Below are 20,912 nucleotides of genomic sequence, written 5' to 3'. Positions count from 1 at the left end.
TATTTTCTTAAAAACACAAACTATTGCTACCTACTGTACCAACCTATTTGAGCGAATGCTTGCTCCCAACATAGCTTCTCACTTGTATATTACCAGTATAAAAGTGATTGGAGGGTGGATGATGGCTGAGCCCTGTCACAGAATCAGAATCAACTTTTACAGGTGTAAAGAAGTGGGAGATGTTTTGTTGTGGACAGTTGACAGCAGAATATTTGGGTTAACAAGCTTGATGTTGTCCAGTGCGATGCAGAATCATACAGTTGTGCTGCTGCAGTGTATCGCTTACACAGGAACGAAATACAGCTACAGGGAAAGCAGATGTAAGGCACTGTATGGACGGTGGCTTCCCTGAGTGCTTGTGGGGATGGCTGATGTGATGTTTTAGCTCGGTGCAAGACAGCTGTGTAGTCACAGCCTATCTATCTATATCTCTGGGTCTAATGGCTGACAGTCCTGCTCTGACTGCTTAAATTAGCCAACACACACCCTACAGTGATACATTATAAAAATATAATATTCTGGATAGCCAATGTATTAGCCTAATTGCTACATTTATTACAATGATTATATATAAAGTAATTATATTTTCTATCTGAATATATTTGATAACTGCAACAATTTATGTAGATTTAAGCCGGTTGATTAGAATTGCTGCTGTTGGATGTTGGAATGAAATGCACACAGAATGCAATGAGTAGTATCAATGTAATTCACTATACAGTAATGCGAATTCATGTGACAATTTGGTTGAATTCCCCATAGGTTGGCTGTTCAATCACTAAACAATACTTGTATACTACTGTAGTACACAAGTCACACTTGTACTGCCTCCTGACCACGGCCTGTATCTTAATCATTTTAGAGCCTTGAGTGCTGATCTAGAATCAGCTTGCCATGTTGTGGCGATATTCATGGTAACACTCATTGTTCTAAATGATATTATCAGCACGGTGCTGTCTTGAGAAACTTTGTGAATGCCAGCCCATAAATTATTTCAGTTTAATTGAATGTTTTGGGTGGTACATAGTAAATATTTTTCCAATGTTCTGTGTTTTTTCTCCCCCTTCTCTCACTTTGGAGAGAAATCAACACAAACTTCTCTTTCACACAAAAGATGGTGTACCTTTTTGCGTAACAGGCTGGAAGGGCACACAACCAGTGCTGTGGTGCTGACCACGGTGCAAAAGTATAACAATGAAGAGAGGTCGCACAGCTAGTTTTAATCATTTTAATATTTTAAACGTTTCGACCTGACACGTCTTATGTCTTCTTCAGGGAATGCCCATTTCCTGAAGAAGACCTTTGTGTGAGGTTGAAACGTTGGTTTCCTATTAAATATTTTCCATTGTGGCCAGGATCTGTGCGACCTCTCTTCATTGTTGTACCCTCTTGTGTAAAAAAATAAATAAAGCTGGGTTGTGAGCTTTTGATAGAGTAATGGTTCTGCACTTTGTAGTAGACTGTTAGAGTGCTTTTAACCCAACCCTGCGTGATATAAGACGGCTGCTCAATGAAAGAAAAACCCTGGCTGTCATGATAACTTCATGAACCACAATGCACCTGTAGCTATATTGTATTTTATGTCGAGGACGTATCGTTTAGAATGCACATTAATAGTTTGCTATGCACTGTTTAATGTTTTTGTTTACTATATGCCCTTACATGTCCAGCAAGACCGTCCTGTACATGATTTATTTTCTTAAGGGAATTTCAGTGTTAGGCTTTTGAACTGTTCTTCTGTCAAGTACTGTATGTCATCAGGAAAGCACAATTTTATTTATGCACAGCTTTAGTCAGGCTTTCAAGGTAACTGTGATTCTTGTATAAAAGTAATCCTGGCTGCTACTTGTGCAGTACAGTGTTTATTGTTCAGATCATTTGCATGTTGGTGCAGTTGTTGTATTTTATGTTAAACAAGCATCTGGTATTATTTACCTTCACTAGAGTTAAAACAATTGTGTTAGTCTGTACTGTATATGTTAGTAAACATTTGTTACCTAATACAGTAATTTGTATTTTTTAACTTTTATATGTTTTCATTGAAAGCTACTTACGTAAGTGACTATGTGTGGTTCTATTTTACCTCTGTTTGCTCAAACGCTTCCAACTGAATGAACATGTCTTTGATCTGTGTAAAAGATCATGCTTGACAATAAAATCGCCTGACATCCTCGTGTTTTGCTTTTTAAGTTTGATAGGTAATAGATATTTAGTGGTAGGCCTCAGGGTTGTTAAGTAACGGATTACATGTAACGGGATTACGTAATCAGATTACAAAAAACAGGTAACTTGTAAAGTCTCAGCCAGGTTACATTTTAAAATGTGTAATCTGGATTACAGTAACGGATCTGAATGATGGGGGTTACATGCTGGATTACATTCTCCCCTTGCCCTCATCAATTTTACAAATAAGTTATAACGCCAAACAATAAAATAATCAAATCGAATCAGCGTAAAGTACTGCCACTTCGCTTAAGTAAAATTCTGTTGTCCTTTTCCTAATTTCATTGGCTCAATATTCTTGTCTAGTTATCAATGGTAAAATATGTTTTATTTAATTAGAGAGTTTTTCTAAACGGTAATCCAAAAGTAACTGAAAGTAACTAGTAGTTACTTTTTAAATTGTGATAATCAGATTACGTTACTGACTACATTTTCTTTGCAAGTAACTTGTAACTGTAGGGGATTCCTTTTTAAAAGTAACCCTAACAACCCTGGTAGGCCTACACGTCACGCACAGCGGGCGGACCACGGGCACATCACTCTGACATAACAAAGAAACCACGTCACTGTAACAACATAACCACAAACAAACCATGGCCACGTCACTATGACAATGGAAATGCGCCAAAATATGGAGTGTGTTGTCTAACCTCAATGTGTCATCATGGCATCAGACTCAAACAAATCAGCGATCTCCATACAGTATATGGGCATAAAAGGTACAAGGACTGACAGATACAGAGATCCGGTTGTCCTGAACCACAGAAGCAGAATGCACTCGCTGGCCCTCCAGAACCATAGACCCGACCGCTATGTCCATAGCGAGTAGTTTCCAACCGATATGTCCATAGATAGGCATATATATTGGCATATACTGATGACATCAGGGATCTCCATACATGGGCACATAGGGACAATGACTGACAAATACAGAGATCTCCATATATGGGCATAAAAGGGACACAGGCAGACAGACAAAAGCAGACATCTCCATGTATGGACACAGACAGACGGGTACAACGAATAGCCTACTCTGACAACACCCCCAACTCTATGACTCAGACATATTGGTCGGATCTGTGGTACCACGTAGCAGCCCGAACTCTAGATGTAACCTAGTAATCTATGAATGCACTGAATCTATCTCGAATACCGTCCAACCAATGAACTTCGTCTGTCTGTCTGTGTCTGTCCCTTTTGTGCCTATATATGGAGTTTCCTGATGTCATCAATGTGATGTAATAGTAGTACTCTAGTACTACAACTAGTACTCAGTCTAGTAGGCTACGTATAATGACCGGTTCAGGTTCTCTCTGATGAACTGGCAAACAAAGTTCAGTTTTATCAGGTTTCTTTGAGCAGTCCTCTTGTTTATGGATGGACAGACATGAGGACGCAGTCACAGTCTTACATATATTGCAACAACTGCCATTTCTTGAGACAAGTTGGTTTGAATGTGCAAAAAAGGTTTCTGACCCCAAATAAAAATCACCCTCCAGGTGGAGCCGTTGCTGCGGTACGGCCTTGATTCAGTGCAATGCAGGCTCACTTTGAGCCTTCATATTTTAATGTGGCCTAATGAAAATTATCTTACGGTTTGTTTTTTAAAATTGATTGTACTAACCATAGCTAAGTAAATACTGCCTAAAGCAACATCAATTACTGGCAGAAAGAGGTCACATCTTTACAACTGTGCTTGGGTGGCGCTGTAGGTTCTCAGTCTCACCACCACGGAATCTACAGGTTCGAAATCCACTGTGGTTCATCTGGCATGCCAAGTATCAAACAAACAATTTTTTCCCGTAATTTACATTACGGGAAGGCAGGGAGAGTGATATGTAATGTGTTACTGCAGTGCATCGGAATGTTGAACGGGAGGCGTAGGACAGAGGCGCTACATCCTCCCAGTGGGGGATCCTCAAATTGTAACCTAATAAAAGTGCATAAATGTACCATAACAGAAAGTGCGATATGCAAATGCACATGCAACATTGAATCATCCTGATCCAGTTGAGATCTTTGATCCTTTACTTAGTCTAACCTCACTCGTCTGATGAATGTTTGCATCCTTGCGTCGGATGTTCCCTCCGCGGGCTTTCCTCTATCAGAACTCATAGCCCACAGGATGGGTCCTCCTTGAAACAACCTGTAGACACTGGTGTCAACAATTCCAGTGTCAGTGACTGTCTCCTATACGTTACAGTGTTAGATACAATAAGTTATTCAAGGGTAAATTGGATAAAACACATGAAAACTATAACCTAAACGTTACCCAAAACAGTCTTTGGACACTTCCCTTCCCTGAATAACATGGATTCATTGGATTCATTCATGGCAATTCATAGGGAGATACAGTAGATGACTGATACAAACACATACATAAAGGCAAATAGTGACAGCTTATTGTTTAGAAGGCACTGAATGAACACACAAGCGAAGTTACGGTGTCTAACAAACAATTTTCAGTGCATCAAATCTTAAGACCAAATAGAGGGTATGCACGTGACATCATCATCATACCTGGAAGTTATGCGGGAACACCTACTGAGTGGCAAAAAACTACTTTCTGGCCTTGACAGCCCATACATCCAAACAAAAAAGTATTATCTGATTGCATTAAACAACGTTAAACTCACTTTGCCACTCGATTTGCCATTCACTTTAAGCATGCGCATACCCTCTATACAATGCCACAACGCCATAAACAAAAGTAAAGTATTACATGAGCACAAATTCACACCTTGGCCAATTTTTAACCATACACTTTATTTTCTTTGGAAAGAGAATATAACCAAGCATTCATGTTATAGTATACCACCGGTATACTAGCTTCATTCCATTTTTTTCTGATCCATTTTTTTTCACTGCTGTTGCAAACCACATTAAAGCTTTACCTTATCCTACCTTACATCTGTTTTCCTTCAGGTTTCAAGCTCACCAGACGGCACACTGTACATACAAAACAATTGAGCTTATAAATGCAGCATTATTGTTTTCTTGTTTTAATGGCATTTGCTTGTCTTTGAGGAGCTTTGCGAGACCTTTGGTCTCGATGCAGAATAAGGCAGTGAGGTACGGTAGCAGAAAGAGAGAAGGGGGAAGACTGACTCAACAATTATAATGTGTGATGGTCTCGATATGCAGTACACACCCATGTTTCCATGGCAACTGCAGCATCTGAGACATATTTTCCCCTCCCCTTGGTACCGTGTTGGGCTGGCTCTCCCTGGGAACCGGACTTCTCCCCCCTCCCGGGTTATATTCAAGGCAAAAAGAGAGAGTTTACATCAGGAAATCACCACAAACCCATTTTGTCTGGCAAAAATCTAACACCACATCACTACTGAGTTTAGTACAGCGCTTTTGTACACTCAGCTCCGTGGGGAAAGAGAAGGTCTTCCCAATAATGGGAAACCAGCTAAAAAAAAAGAGAGAGAAAACACCCAAAAAACAATAGCTCCTTGAGTTTGGGTGGTGCTCAAGTGCAATATCAACCATTGTAAGCGATTCACTGTCAAGGATGAGTTGGCGGGCAAGTGCCTTGAAATTCATCCTTTTACCAACATTCATTTCATACAGAGTCCATCACTCGTAATGCCCTGGCAACACCAGACAGAACAAGTGGAGATAAAGAGGTCAAATACTGATGGCCTGCTAGAAATAATTTTTTTCTTCCTAGCCGTAGGAACATTTTATGCTTATCCTTCTATGACTGCTCCTGTTTTTTTTAGATTACATAAGAAAAGTCATGGAAGGAAGAGTAGTCAGCATTTACATTTGAAATCGTGCCATAAAGCAACGCACTGTAGGCTTCCCAGGGCGATCTGGGCATTTCACTGCCACTGTGTGGCAACATAGCCCTCCTGTTTGTGGAAGCCAAAGTCATACTGCACATCCAAGAGACATCTTAAACATACAACTTTGATGAACAACAACAACAGTATTATCACAGGGTAAATTGGCCTCTTCATACATCCCCAAACTATTTGTGTTGCCAAGCAAGTGACAGCAGTTCCTTGTAAATACTGAAGTATTATTGAACTTTCTGACTCTTCCATACAGTAAAGTATAAAGTATCATAATATGGTTCTAGTAGGAACCAGTAAGGCATCATTTTGATTTCAAAGACTGCATAATTACATAAAGCCACAAGGAATGTGTGTTTTTGTAAATAAATACAAGAGATAAGGATAAAGAGCAAGGGTCAGGTTTCATACAAAAACATGATGGGGGACAAAGGAAAAATAAAGTGTCTGAGACGACTGGAAGCCTGCAGTCACCAGCTACACTTCAGCAACAACACTTTCACTTTGCTAACAAGTTTTATTTCTCTCGACCCCTGTCCCCATGTGCTGCGGAAATACCTTTCATTATTTATTGTTCTAAGGCCATTTTCCCCACAACACCTAAAAAATAATACAAAACAAAAACTCACACCTCACACCAAAATAACCAAAGAAGCCTTATCATCAGTCCTCAAATGAAACCCATAACCCCCAGTCAAGTCATGTCTATCAGGCGCTCCTGGCGAAAGACATGGAGCAGTTTTTCTCCACATAAAGCAGCTGAACTCTTTTACTGCTGTGTGTCATCTAAAACCCGACAAAGCCACATGAAGCGCTTTGTCAGCTTTGCTACCATTACAATCGTATAGGTAAGGGTGCTAAAAGGGAGGAGACCCCTCAATTCTACGGTTTTGGAGCCGATTGTCTTGATTTGGTATGGAGTGGAGTACTATGGTGTCATGTGGGTGTGTGTATTGTATGTGTGTATACGTGTTAGACATAGGGATGGGACGATATGAAGATTTCATGTCACGATTGAGACCAAAGAAATTACAATATTATCGCGATAATCAAAATATCCCCAACATCCATTGTCCTGGGGAGGAACATTTGCCAAAAAATAGCAGATCTACAATCTCACAACGTGTCATAACGCCTACCGGATATGCAGCTCGGTAAATAAAAGGTGAATCGATCCCATCTCCACGATACGATTATTGTGAATGTTTTTTTTTTTATCACGATAAACGATAATAACGATTATCGTCCCATCCCTAGTTACACGTTGAGTGGGGAGTGGGGGAATAAAACAGCAGATTGCGTATCTGTTGGGGGGCAGCGGCTATGTGCAGTGATGGAGGAGGACAACGGACGATGGATGAGAAAGGGGCGGAGGACTCCCTCTCTCCTTCCTTCATAGGACGGTGCTCTCCGAGTCCAGGTCACAGTCTTTGGGAGGGGTCAGCGAGGAGGAGGCGGGGGCAGTGGTCGCGGGCTGCTGGTCCACAGCGAGCTCGGGAACCAGGGCTCGAGTCAATCCCTTAAAGGACATGGCCGGGTCTGAAAAGAACACAAGCGAAAGGACATTCACAGTCACGTCAAACTCCTCAAAGCAAGTGTTAATGTTATTGTTAACTGGTGTGACCCAAAGTGGTGTCTCTATAACATTTTCTTTGGGTCAACTTGTTTTAGGCTCTTTTTTTTTACTTCTGAAAAGCTAATATATACCTATATGAAAAGTTAGACTCTCCCTCTAAAACGTGTACTTCCTGGGTCATTTTTGCACTTTATATTATCAAATTAATCATGACGCCTATATTTGATGTGCCTTTTGTCTTGTGAGTAGCTAGTCTTCCTGCATACTGAATGTTCTGTAGTGGGGGGCGCTTGTGAGCAAGACCAGAATAATGCAGAATAATAGCCATAAAATTGGGGAAATAACCTACTGTAAGCTCACTCAGGTTAGACACTTACTTACTATAATTTTGATATAATTTTGATATATGGCACTTACTTACTATAATTTTGATATATGGCTGCCATAATCAAAGCTGCATGCTGTGACAACTCTATACAGTTAGTAAGTTAGGACAAAACCTTCTCTCATGCATTACATGTAATGAGTTGTGATGATGCAACCATATGTTATGTAATGTAACACATATCTTGACAGTAATTATTACACTACATACATGCCCACATTTACTGTACATGAACAACAAAAACAAACAAATCAAATAAAACTTTAGGGATTCAATTCTCTGAAGAGACAAATATGCAATTTGTGCCATTCAACCAATATAATGGTTTTCATCTGGTAAACAAATGGAAAATTGCAAAGTTCGGCAATCTAACAAATGTGACAGATTTGTCATTTGACAGCAGGTGGAGCTGTTTGGCCAGAGAGTGCCATCACAAGGTGCAACAAGTTGTGGTAAGCCAAGGTGACAGAATAACTGAAATAACACTAAGGGCCCTTTTTTCGCCAAGTTAAACCCAATAAACCCCTAAACTTCTTTGCCTTTTATTACTATTTAGAAAAACAGTTTTAAATACTTCAATTAGCCGATCTACATCGACACATTGTGAGCTTGTAGATCAGCTAGATCTAGTGGTATTTTAAATGTTTTTCAAAATAGTAAAAAGAAAAAAGAAATAGGGGGGTTAGGGTTTAGCATGGACGAAAATAGCAAGTTTTGCTAATCTGAAATAGGGCTGGTTATTGAGCTGATAAGCTGATGAGCCGATAATTGTTGGAAATCACAATTGTTGTGTGATCACAATTGATCAATACATTGCTAAACTAAATATTTTTTATTTTTACACAACACAACAGAGAAAAAGGAATATGACTGTGTATGATTTAAAAAGTGTATAGAATTGACTAAAGCCTAACAATAACCAACCCCATTCCAGACCAAAGACAGGGAAACCAAACAGCCTTAGCAGTGTGCATATTGTGTGCTTTGGATGCATGGAAGCATGCAGGCTGCTATGCACTCTGACTTCATATACTGTAGTACGTTAGACCAGTGGTTCGAAAAGTCTCCAGGGAGCCTTGGGGTTCCTTGAGAGGATTCAAAATGGACCCATACAGGTCTGTAACTCTGAGAGTGTACAAATGGAACCAAATGGACCATTATGGGTCCATTTGGTTCCATTTGTACACTCCCAAGAGTAATTGGTCTTTGAAATAAAAAAGCTTGAGAATCACAGCACTAGGCAATACATAGCAAATAGCAGATACAAAGCAACTCAAGTCATCATTGGCATGCATTCCAGACTTAAACATGATTCATACTGAGTGTTTGTTGTATACATTTTGAGACTCATTATGATGAGAACACCCTGATCAATCCAGCAGAATTCATCATGTATTCTGACTAAACTGCAATGATTTCCAAATCGCTCTCACATGTGGAAACATTGGTACGAGTGTCTTTTATAGATGTTTTTTAATGAATTTATTTTTTATTTTTTATTGTTTGTAGTTCATTTACCATTGGCTTCAGCTGTAATAAAGTTTGATTGATTGATTAAAACCTTCCTGTGGAGTGTTTAGGGTTTGAAAATGACAAGCTGAAACTCAAACGACTCAACTGAATTAGCAAAATACATTTTTGTGTTGATAAGTGTAATGTACGTTCGATAATCAACACCTTGCTGTCAGTTGCAAACCCTTGGTGAATAGTGTTACTGAAGACATTTCAGTCAATTGGAATGGAGGTTAATGATTTGTGACCATGGTGTCTGTGTAGACAGCAGGCAGGCAAACAATGGCCCAGGGTGATAAATGTTGCAAAAGATAAACAAAAAAGGTGCACGAGCTGCAAATGTATAGGTCCAATTAACAACAAACCTTTCCACAGGTGCTCCCTTTAACCTGTGGACGCATTGCAATACAACATTATTAGAGAGAGAGAGAACAGCTGTAAAGACCGCATCCGTTAATACTGTATGCCCCGCTAAGGGTTGAGGGCTGAACTAACGCAACAGACTATACCGACGACAGAACAAGCAACCAATAAGCTGCAATACTCGGAAGTCCTCCTTGGAACATGACTGGACTCCACGGACTTATAACACACTGTCATTGGTAAAAACAAGGCTGATGACAAAAGAAAGATTCAGCATCAAATTCAAACAAAACCTTTGCTAATGCAAAACTATTTTCATTATAAAACTGGTCCAATTTGACTGTGTTTTACAAACACAAACTATACTTTAACTTTTTCGTAGGGCCGCACAACTGTCTGTATACAATTGTATTCCACAATTCATTTTCAATTATTTGAATTAAGAACATTTCACTTCAGATAGAATGCCCACTGTTATCGCACATTCATGACATCATTGACATGTGAGAACAGGAGGCAAAAAACAGCAATGAAATGAACCTGAAGGCAATGCCACTCACCCATGATCTTGTAAGCGGTTGCACAGATCCCATTGGTATCGCTAGCTGGAGTGGCGGGTTGGGGCGGAGGCGGGATGTTGGGCCTGTTCCTAGGCTTAGGAACGGGTCGTGGTCGCGGGAGGGAGCCTGACTGGAAGGGAGAGGGGGACGGAGGAGGCGCAGCGGCGGGGCTGTCTGGGCTGGCGGCAGCAGTGGAAGGCGGAGGGGTGTCTGGAGGGGTGGGGGTGCCCGGCGGTGAATGGTCAGTTCCCTGGTGGTGGTCTGTGGCGGGCTGGCTAAGTGACCGAGGCTGGCTCGGAGGGCTGACCTGGGTGGGAGGCTGCGGGGGCGGGTGGTTGGGTGCCTGGATGGGGGTCTGGTTGTTGGAGTGGCGCCTGGGCGTGGCACAGGGCTGCAGCGGGCTAGGGGAGGTGGGCGAGGTGGGAGAGTGGCCGGAGAGGGGTCGAGGGTTAGGGCTGATAGACTGGGAGGAGCCTGTAGAGGAAGGGTGGTGGTTGGTGGAGCTAGTGGGCTGGCCAGGAGGAGGGTTGGTCGGCTTAGGAGGGGCAGGAGCGGGCTTCTTGGTACCTGGAAGGTGAAGAGCATTTATCATTATCAGTATGCTGGACAGTTACATTACACATATGTTTAGAATGGCCCTTAAAATTGCATTATAGATACCATACATTTCAGATTATTGTGGCATTCATTCATTATTATTATTATTATTATTGTGATTCTTTTCTTTATGTTAGTTGATGTATTATGTATTGTGGGTTGGGTAGTGACTTTGATTTTGTATTTTTAGTTCATGGTTTTATCTGTATTTGTTGTTTTGTGGATCCCAGGAAGACTACTGTAACTGGTTGCTATGGCACCAGCTAAGGGGGATCCTTAATCAAACCAAATCAAATTCAAACTACCACATTCAAAAAGGTGCTTCAGACGCAACAGGAAACTGAAGGTAATGTGGACGCAACTAATACAGGACAGTGCGGTATACATGGAAGACTGTACTATAGGGACTGTGCAGTATGAAATTACAATTGATTTAAGATAAAAATAAACTATCTTCAGTAGGAAAGGAAGGTTATGTTTATTCAGTAACATGGTCTGTCTTATGCTGTTGGGATTTTACAGTGTGGCTCTGAAAGACGCTGGTCGTCTTTCTTTGAGACACACATATTGTATGGGTGTTTGGGGGGCGTGGCGTGTCCCCCACTCTCTGGTATAACACACCAGCATTGAGGTTGTGAGACAGATTGTATACAGTCAGTGGTATATTTTTCTGTCCAAGCGCAAAGCTATATCCTAAGTATCCTAGTGCAAGGAACTGCAAAATGAGAAATGAAGACAGGATGTCAAAATATAAAAATGTCAAGCTCCCAAGCCACAAAAAGGACCTTTGTTTGCACCTCCAACACACTCACATGACATCGATTCCCTGCTCCTATTTGCACCTACTAAGGCATGATTACACTGTAGCAAAGAAAAATGAAGAAGGTCTGTCTGTGTGCGTGCGTATGTGCGTGCGTTTAATGTGCCAAATGTCTAGCGCCACTGTCAGTAGGCTAACGTAGTACCTTGGTTTTATATATTTTGGGCTTGGATTCCCCAAATTTGAGCACAGACAACATATTGATGACATAATCGATACTGATTTGTTTGCCGGTCAAGTAATGGTAGAGTCATAGAAAGATAGAGTCATACAGACTAGCTAAGTGTTCAGACTGGCCACATGAAGCCACTCAGTTATTGGACCCTGTCTTGTTTATGCAGTATTGTGTGCTAGGACACAAAACAAAGTACATTTCTGTACCAACACACAACAAATAAGTATCTAAACTCATCTAATTGATTCTTTGCTGAAACATTGGTGTAGGCTTTGTGGAAGTGTTTGTGCACTACTGTACCTAAAGAACATCAATATGCTTCCATTGAAATCTGACAAAACAACCTAAAATGTTTGGGTTGAATTACAGAAGTAGCAGCAGCAAGTGTCTTTTGTGTCAAGTTCACTAAGATGCTAATAAAGACTTAAAACTATTAATAACAATGTTTATAAAGACTAAAATGATTTCACATGTTCCGTGCAGGAACATGGACAATGCAGTATGGTCCAGCAACTAACTGGTCTTTGTTTTGCGTTTCAGGAGGAGGCAAATTAAATTAAATCCTGTTTATGCACTGCAGTTCATCGAGACAAATAACAAAGTCACACAGTGTAGCTCCTGGAGCCTGTACAGTCATAGATTGGCTTCCCTGTTCTCTTTAACTAGTAAACAAGGTGGAGCACAGATGTGGCCTTTGATTCCCAATCATTACTCCATGCTGCTTACTCAACTTATCCAACAGCCAAAAGACACTGTTTGGAAGTTGGATGTTCCAAGGCAATGATCTGTTAGCTAGTTGGTTGAGAGACATTTGGGTTTTTTGTGTGAACTAATACTAATTTGGGTCTACTGCGCTGAACACTGAATAATGACTTGTCTGAAGTACTATTGCTGGGACTTCTGCATTGGCTACTGCTGTACACAGTACAAAGAGGTCTTTGTTTACATTTTAGACATTTAGCTGCACCCTTGTCTAGAGCGATGTATAAGTGCAACCGCAGAATAAGCTTCTATTCCTAGATATTACAAGCACGCAATAGTAAGGAGTACAAGGTCAAACCAATAGTGCATAAAAAACAGTGAGAATCAGATAAAAGGGATGTTCCAGTAGTAATAATGACAAGAGGCAGAAGAGATTGAGGAACAAATAGGGGTAAAGGGTTGTGTGTCAAGAGAAGGTTGACCAATTTATGATGGAAGATAATACAGCATGGCTCTGGTATATCTTGTGTAGATTTGAATTGCTCACCTCTGCGCATCATGTGAGGACTGGGCCCCATGGGTCCGGCCCCGGGGGTCCCCACACTCAACTGCCCGGACCCTCCACTTTGCCCCCCTGCTGAGCCATTCCTCTGCAGCAGAGGGGTGGGAGTGGAGTTGGGGTCACGTAGCTTGGGGTAGCTGGGGAGAGAGGAATCACCTTTTCAAACGTGTGCTCTTCAAAATGCTGGATGATAATCATTGGGCATAGAGACATCTGTGTGGAACCAATAAGTGCTTTAACCACAGGAACTCTAGCGTCGGTGACAACAGACAGATCTACAAGCTCCCAATTCGTTCTAACGCTGTGCATTGTGAGCTTGCAGATTTTCAGTGAAGATATTTGGTGTAGAGGGAGAAATAGGGGGCTTAGTATAGACTGGGGTACAGGCCAGGACTGCTGACCTAGCGGTCCGGGAACTTAAGCTCTAATGTAGACTGACAGCGCATCACAGGGTCGAGTCCCGTTCCCGACGATCTTTGCTGCATGTCTCTACTGATCTCTCTCCTCCCCCCCCAAAGAAATCTTGCACTGCAGCAACTAATTATATAGAGAATAAGTGGTGAAGTTATTTTACGAGAAGCCTTATCTAACCACATTTGTGAGAGTGTTCCTCTTTCCTGAATTTACCTTTCCAACTCAGCCTGTAGGATCAATAAGAATGCTGGAACTGAATAGAGTTATCTGTCTGAAATGCCTTGTGCTCTGAATGCCTCCTTTCACTGAGTGACTCAAAGACACCCTTCAATCGTTACATAAGAAGCACCAACGTCCATCTCGGAGCAGTGGAGTCCCAGTTTCCAGCTGATGCCAGTGTTTTAGGGAGGGAGGAGGCATTTGGAGGACATCGCCCTGGGAGGGAATGTTAAGACGTGACAGCAGCCATTGTTGCTGCCGTTTCAGTGGGCAGTGAAGGCAGTGAGACGAGCCTGTGTCTGCTAGAAGTGATGGAGCTGTTTTAAGACACCGGTGGCCTTGCCAGAGAGGCACAAAGTGAACGAAAAGTAAACTGCTGTGTCTGCAAGATCAGCCTCGCCTTAATATTGAACTATACTTCCTTTTAAGACAAAACTCTCAAAATATGGTAGGACTGCTGTTAAAGGACCAGGTCACCTCTGGGACAACCAGATCTTATTTTATTGTTGTGTGGGACACGATCAACACAATCCTGAGTTATTTTTTGTGTTCAATCTGTGTTTTTAGATATTTTAGTATTTCAGACGATTTCAGCATGCTACAACTGGTCATATGATGCAAAATGCATCATATGACCAGTTGTAGCATGCTGAAATACTAACATATCTAAAAACACAGATTGAACACAAAAAATAACTCAGGATTGTGTTGATCGTGTCCCACACAACAATAAAATAAGATTTGGTTGTCCCAGAGGTGACCTGGTCCTTTAAGTCTTTCTGTTTGTATTTTCTTCCAGAGGTATTTCATGTATTTCCTGCACGTGCAATTAAATACGTTTCCTCTCATTGTGCTTTATTATTTCGTGTCTGTATGGCATGCTGTGTCTTCCCTTCCCACCCCTGTCGCAGACAAGCAGCCCCTTACCTGAGCTCCTCAGTGTGCTGGGCTAGAAGCTGTTGGGCTGCTGCTAGAGCAGCCATGCTCTGGGCCAAGCTAGGTTGGCAGGATTCAGACGAGCCCGGGCCCCCTGGGGGGGCTGGGCCCTGGGCTGGGGGCTGGGACTCGGTCACGGTGTGGGCCACCTGCCCAGCCCCTTGCCCCGGCCCCGCAGCCTCCACAGGGGGCAATGGAGGCTGGAAGGCGGGTGAAGCGTGCTGCTTTCTACCTAAGGTGTTGCTGCCTCTACGGAGGGTGTGGTCCGAATGCTTGTTAGAAATGCTACAGGGAGACGTCAGGGAAAGGCAGTAAAGGAGAGAAAGACACCGCAGCTCTGATTAGAAAATTAGAAAGCTCCAAAATCCACCAGGTTAAGAGCCGCGCGCACGCACGCACGCACACACGCGCACACGCACACGCACACACACACACACACACACACACACACACACACACAGGCTAGATTATGAAGCAATATTAAAGGGATTGTAAGTATATTTAATATTACAGGGAAAGATTAACAAGGCCACAGTTAAGGAAAACTAGAAAAATACCAGTTTCAGCACCCACATTTGTTTGGACAATTAACCACACAATTAAGCACATATCATTGTTACTGATTTGGTTAGATTAGACAATATTTTTAAAGTAATCATCGTCATTGTGGAAAAAAAGAGAAGAAGGAGCACATCTGTTTTGGCTGGTGTAAAAAATCTTCAACAAGGTGCTCTTTGGTACAACTAGGTGACAGAATTGATGCAAAAAAGGATGAGACCAGTCTTGCCATAATGCAATAGCTGAAATACAATTAAAGGCTTTTTTCCACTAGAGTGCCTTGGTCTCATCCTTTTTTGTAATCATCATTATTCCCTGCTTCATCCATTTCTGCAAATCCCCGGGTGCCATATTAATGGCACTTCCCCTCTGCTCCTCCTAATAGCTAGGATGGGTTAAATGCAGAGGACAACTTTCACAAATACATGTACACCCAAAACAACTAGGGGGACTAAATTATTATAATTCTATATCATAATAATAGGGCAACTTTTAACTACACACAAGCTGGCTGAGCTAATGCTGAATCGTTTTGATGTTGCCGTCAGGAGTTTTAAAAGTTCAGTTCAGAGACAGATGTGTTCACTGTTCAATATACAACTCTGGCACTGCTATGAAACATCTAATAATGGTTCAGACAGATTGGCTGGCTTGGTTGGTTCGCTGGTTATAAATGTATATAGCTTCAGGCCTAAATAGAGCATGATAGGAAACACCCGCCATTAAAAAGCAGCTGCCCTTGTGTTAAGCTGACCACTGTGATGATGAGAGAGAATAGTAGACAGGAGAGATGTTTGGAATTCTGGATCGCATGCCAAGAACAACGTATCAGTCAGGACCCCAGTTGAGCCCAAAGTGGGTGCTGTGCCGTGGATGAAAAGGTTATTTACAGGGGTGACCTGAGCCAAAGCTGTTGGGTTTAGTGTTCACCTGTCTTTGCGAGGTGTGTCGTTGTCTGGTCCCACCATGCTCCCCGGTCTCTTCCTCTCTATGGTGCTGCAGTCGTAGTCCAGGTGGTTATGGTTGTTGTGGTTGGAAGGAGGGGTGGGCATGGCGAACATGCCAGACACGTTGAACTCCACATCTACAGCAAAAGCACATTCGTGTCACGAATCAGTGGAGAACAACAGCTACAGTATATAACGATTAGTTGATATTGATGGCTGATTAGGAGTTGTAATTATTCTTTTGGACCAAAATCCTTTAACTACAAGAACCCTAAGATCAGTATTCAGGGCGTGTCATAATAGGTGAAATAACAGCTCTACAGAAGCACAAAGCATCGCTATGCGTTGTGAGCTTGTACATCGGCTATCTTAGGCCAGGAGATGTGTGTAGACAAGGGAAAGAAAGGATGGAGCCTTGTTGCTCCTATATAATTGAATTTTAGGGATTATTCATAGTGGAAACTAAAGGGTCAGGATATGACTATACACCGTGAAGTGAGTGCAGCCATTCTTTGATCGCCTGGAACAATGGCTGTCAGCTAGCCTTGGCTCTAGTTATGGCAAAGTCACACTCAGCAGATTCCATTCTTTCTCCATTTTAATGTCTACATAAATCTGATTTAGATGTTTCTCTAGTTTTCATACAAATGTTAACTATCTGAAAATACTAATAGCAAAAAAGTGCACAGCACACCAGTCCTTGTGAGGTGCCGGCCAACGGGACAAATACTAACAAAAAAAGTGTAGAGGCGCACACTCGTAGCTGCCGATGCACATTTATTAAAGGACGACACAGAATAAACATTAGCATGAATCCAACTATCTAAGAAATCTATGGAAAAGGTTTAATCGGCAACACCATTTTATACAATATGTAGTGGGGGGTCCCTGCTTCCATCTCTCTCTCTCTCTCTGCTAAGGGGTCCTTGGCCTGAAAAACGTTTAAGACCCCCTGCTTTAAAATAAAGACATAGCATGAAATTAAAAGGTAATTTTATTCTACACGATGAGGCCCCATGCAGGGGGCCTTTCTACCTCACCCTCAGGGAAGAACCAGTCCGCATGCTGGATGATGGGCTCTATGATGGTAACCACATGCACAGAGGTAGCTGCAGCCATCTCGGCCAGACTCCTGCACAAACACACACATCTTTGCATTACTAGACTGTATTACTAGATTGTGATGACATCAACATTTTAGAATGGCGATTTCATGGCTATTTCTAAAATTCTAATATATACTTGTGGGGCCATTTGGCCCTCATGAGTAGTAGGCCTACACGCACACGCACGCACAAAAATGAGAAGCCTTCCCACATAATAAAGGTTGGTCTTTGCTACAACAACAGAGAGTATGTTCTTAAGAAACCTGCCATGTTGCAGTCCACTCTCTTTGTTTAGACTGTGATATCCACAGGGGAAGGCATACTTCTTCCTTGGTCTACACACAGTAGCTAGCCAGTGTGAATTATATCCCTTCGTCTGCCTCATCATCGCTGCTTCCTCTTGTTCCTTCCTCCGACCCTCCCTTTAACGCTTTAGTCGTAGAACAGCCACTCTTATCTAGAGTGACAGGGCAGGGCTCCCAAGCAGTGGTTCCTAAGACATCAATAATACTTCAACACTTTTTTTTAACACCTTTTTTTTTAAGATATGTTTTGGGGCATTTGCCTTTATTTATAGGATAGTAGACTGACAGGAAACAGGGAGAGATACGGGAAGTGACATCTGGTCTGGCTTGGGAATCGAACCAGTGACCCGCTGCAGGCTACACAGAGCCTATGTGGTATGCGCCTGGACCAGTAGGACAGCGGGCGCCCCAACACTGTTTTAAAATACTGAAAATATGTCATTTCTGTTTTGTCAGCCGTCTGACAAAGTATAATTGGCTTTAACTCTAGTCCTCTTAACTCTAGTCCTCTACAATCCCTAACACGTACTGCTTGTTTTCCATTCTTTTCTAAGGAAATTGGCTGCACCTCGTGGGTCTAATCAGGTAAAGGTTAGACCAAAGACACTAGGTGAAAATGCAACATAGCTTGTAGGATAGAAAACCAGCATTAGCAGGTGCGGAAACATACCTAGATATTGGTTGGAATGAATGACTGCTCTGTGCTTCACTTGCGGTTGTTCTGTCAAGTTTACACATGATTGACGGATTGAACCAACAACCATACAGTTACAGAATGAACATTCTCGCAATCCTTCGACCATCTCTCACCCCTCGGTCTTGGCCCAGAGCAGGTTGGGTCCCAGGACGATGGCCATGTTGCTGGCCGTCATCTTGTTGACCTCGCTCTCCTGGGCCAGCTTGGCCAGGAACTTGACCAGGTACCTCAGGTTGGCCCTGTTGCTCTTTGGAAGCTGATCGCACACCACCCACAGAGCCTGGAGCCTCTTGTCTGGATCCGACACACTGGGAGGAGGAGACGGGAGAGAGGTTGAAGAAAAGAGGAACCACAGCTGAGATCCACCGGGTTAAAGACCAGGAATGTGCTGGGTGACCTCGGTGCAGGAAGCTATCAACAACTCAAACAGTGACGTGAGCACATGCAGTACTGCTGCTCATGAATCAGGGACAACAGGACCTCACGTTCACCACAGCAGTGTTGGTTTTGACAGCGAATTTTGATTTCGTTTCAGTCATAGTCTTTTGAATACAATTTAGTCTTTCGACAAAAAAAGACGACTTGTCTTTTAGTTCTACTGGATCTCTTTTCCACAATTCCCTCCCTTATATTTTAGTCTAGCTTTTATTTGTTGACAAAATTGTCAATATATTTAGTCTTAGTTTTGGTCATGATAGCTTAGTTTTAGTTTAGTTTTTATGTAGTTTTTGTCTGAGGTAGTCGCCTGAGATTTATCGTCGACGAAATCAACACTACACCACAGGGGGACCTTACACATTTTAAACAAATGACAACAGACATACACAGCCACTCTCTATAGATTAATAAACATCCATTTTCAGCAAACTCTATAGAACCCTTCCCTTCCTTTCATTCTCTTTTGAGTTACAGCAGCAGTTCCTGTTCTCTCCCTGTTGAATAGAGCACATAAGACCAGATATAGAACAGGGTCACGCCGATAAATAGTATCAGACGATACTGCGCTATCAAATATCCATACAAAGCTAAGCACAAAAACAATTTCCTGTCATATGCAGGTTTCATAACAGCGTACAACAATCAGACATGCATTTTCACCTTACTTGGAGGCTTATTTAACGCTAAAGAGATATCCGACTTCCATTCTCACCTGGATGCTTGGGTCCACTCATCATAGAGATGGTAGGTCAACAAAGGTTCAGGGAGTTCTCGAAGGTAAGACTTCAACGCCCCTGCAAACACAGTATGAGACAAATAAATCACAAGACACACGGCATTCATGATTTGTGTTTTATGCAAGGCATAAAACAACATATCGATTCTTAAATCATAGTAGTCAATCATAGTAGCCAAAATTGAAAAGTACATTCAAAATATATTTCCACTCTGTGTGGAGTTTGCATGTTCTCCCAGTGTCTCCTAGGGTAGGTAGCCTCACAAAAAACATGCAGTAATCCTGGTCTCTATAATGACTCCCCCTGGCCAGCAGGGCCGACTGATGGAGGGGAAAGGAACTCGTCGGAATAACGTGTTCCTTCCATGTGGTACGTCCAACCAGGGAATCTCCCCCCTGTCACGTGAAAAGAAGCAACTTGGACTCCTCATGCATAGAAGGAAGCATGAGGTAAGTCTGTTGTCTCACCAGGTTGGCAGAGGGAGTGTAGTGCAGACCATATATATATATAGAGCTCTGCACAGTTTGGGTAGATATTGACAATAGCATTTGGGTTGGCGCATACCTGCGACAGCATGAGGGTCAGAGTAGAACTCCTCCAGTTGGGACGTCGAACAGTCCAGTGCAGCCTTTAGTTTCTTTAGTTTGGAGGCCCCTGCTGCGATCCTGAACAGACCCTGACACACACACACACACAAGCCTTAGTTTAAACTGTAAAATACTCAATGTTAACAGTGAGGATTCTACTGATACTGATTCAAAGACAGGCCCTGGTACAGATTCAACACATTCCCTCATCCTCCATGTGTCACATAATGAGTCTTAAAAAACACACACACACACACACACACACACACACACACACACACACACACACACACACACACACACACACACACACACACACACACACACACACACACACACACACACACACACACACACACACACACACACACACACACACACACACACACACACACACACACACACACACAGCATGTAAACAAAGACACCCTGCCACTCACAGCACAGCTTTTATTTTCATACAAAACCAAGCCCGTCCTCACACCACAGTGACACTGCCCGGGCTCACTAGGGAATGAATGGGAGGACAAATAATGTGGTCTGCACTAAAAACGCACAAACACTCTCTCACACTCACAGGCACACGTTTGTGTTACCAGACTTGTGAAGACCTTCCACTGACTACATTCATTCCCTGGCCTCACCACCACTAGCACAGCTGTAACCCTTTTGCTAACCTTAACATGA

The 20,912-nt window shown here is 42.3% G+C and overlaps 1 protein-coding gene across 4 annotated transcripts in view; it reads right to left on the bottom strand.

Moving 5' to 3' along the window:
* Window positions 1-4,992: 4,992 nt before the first annotated feature.
* Window positions 4,993-20,912, bottom strand: part of arhgap17a (Rho GTPase activating protein 17a) — a 56,514-nt gene continuing 40,594 nt past the window's right edge. For 2 of the 4 annotated variants that reach the window (XM_080748018.1, XM_080748019.1), the window contains 8 exons: window positions 20,203-20,314; window positions 19,614-19,695; window positions 18,577-18,771; window positions 17,396-17,487; window positions 16,339-16,492; window positions 13,267-13,418; window positions 10,426-10,992; window positions 4,993-7,568 (listed from right to left, as the gene is read on the bottom strand). In XM_080748018.1, the coding sequence (XP_080604144.1) occupies window positions 7,423-7,568; window positions 10,426-10,992; window positions 13,267-13,418; window positions 16,339-16,492; window positions 17,396-17,487; window positions 18,577-18,771; window positions 19,614-19,695; window positions 20,203-20,314 (1,500 nt within the window). In that variant the 3' untranslated portion in view covers window positions 4,993-7,422. Of the gene's footprint in view, window positions 7,569-9,867; window positions 9,892-10,425; window positions 10,993-13,266; window positions 13,419-14,841; window positions 15,136-16,338; window positions 16,493-17,395; window positions 17,488-18,576; window positions 18,772-19,613; window positions 19,696-20,202; window positions 20,315-20,912 lie in introns of all 4 variants that reach the window. The other 2 variants (XM_080748021.1, XM_080748020.1) reach the window with 2 other exon arrangements.

The sequence above is a fragment of the Nannobrachium achirus genome (assembly GCF_963921795.1).
Source record: "Nannobrachium achirus genome assembly, chromosome: 18".
NCBI lineage: Eukaryota > Metazoa > Chordata > Actinopteri > Myctophiformes > Myctophidae > Nannobrachium > Nannobrachium achirus.
The sequence above is the reverse complement of the archived record's forward strand: the minus strand, read 5'-3'. Positions and strand labels throughout refer to the sequence as shown.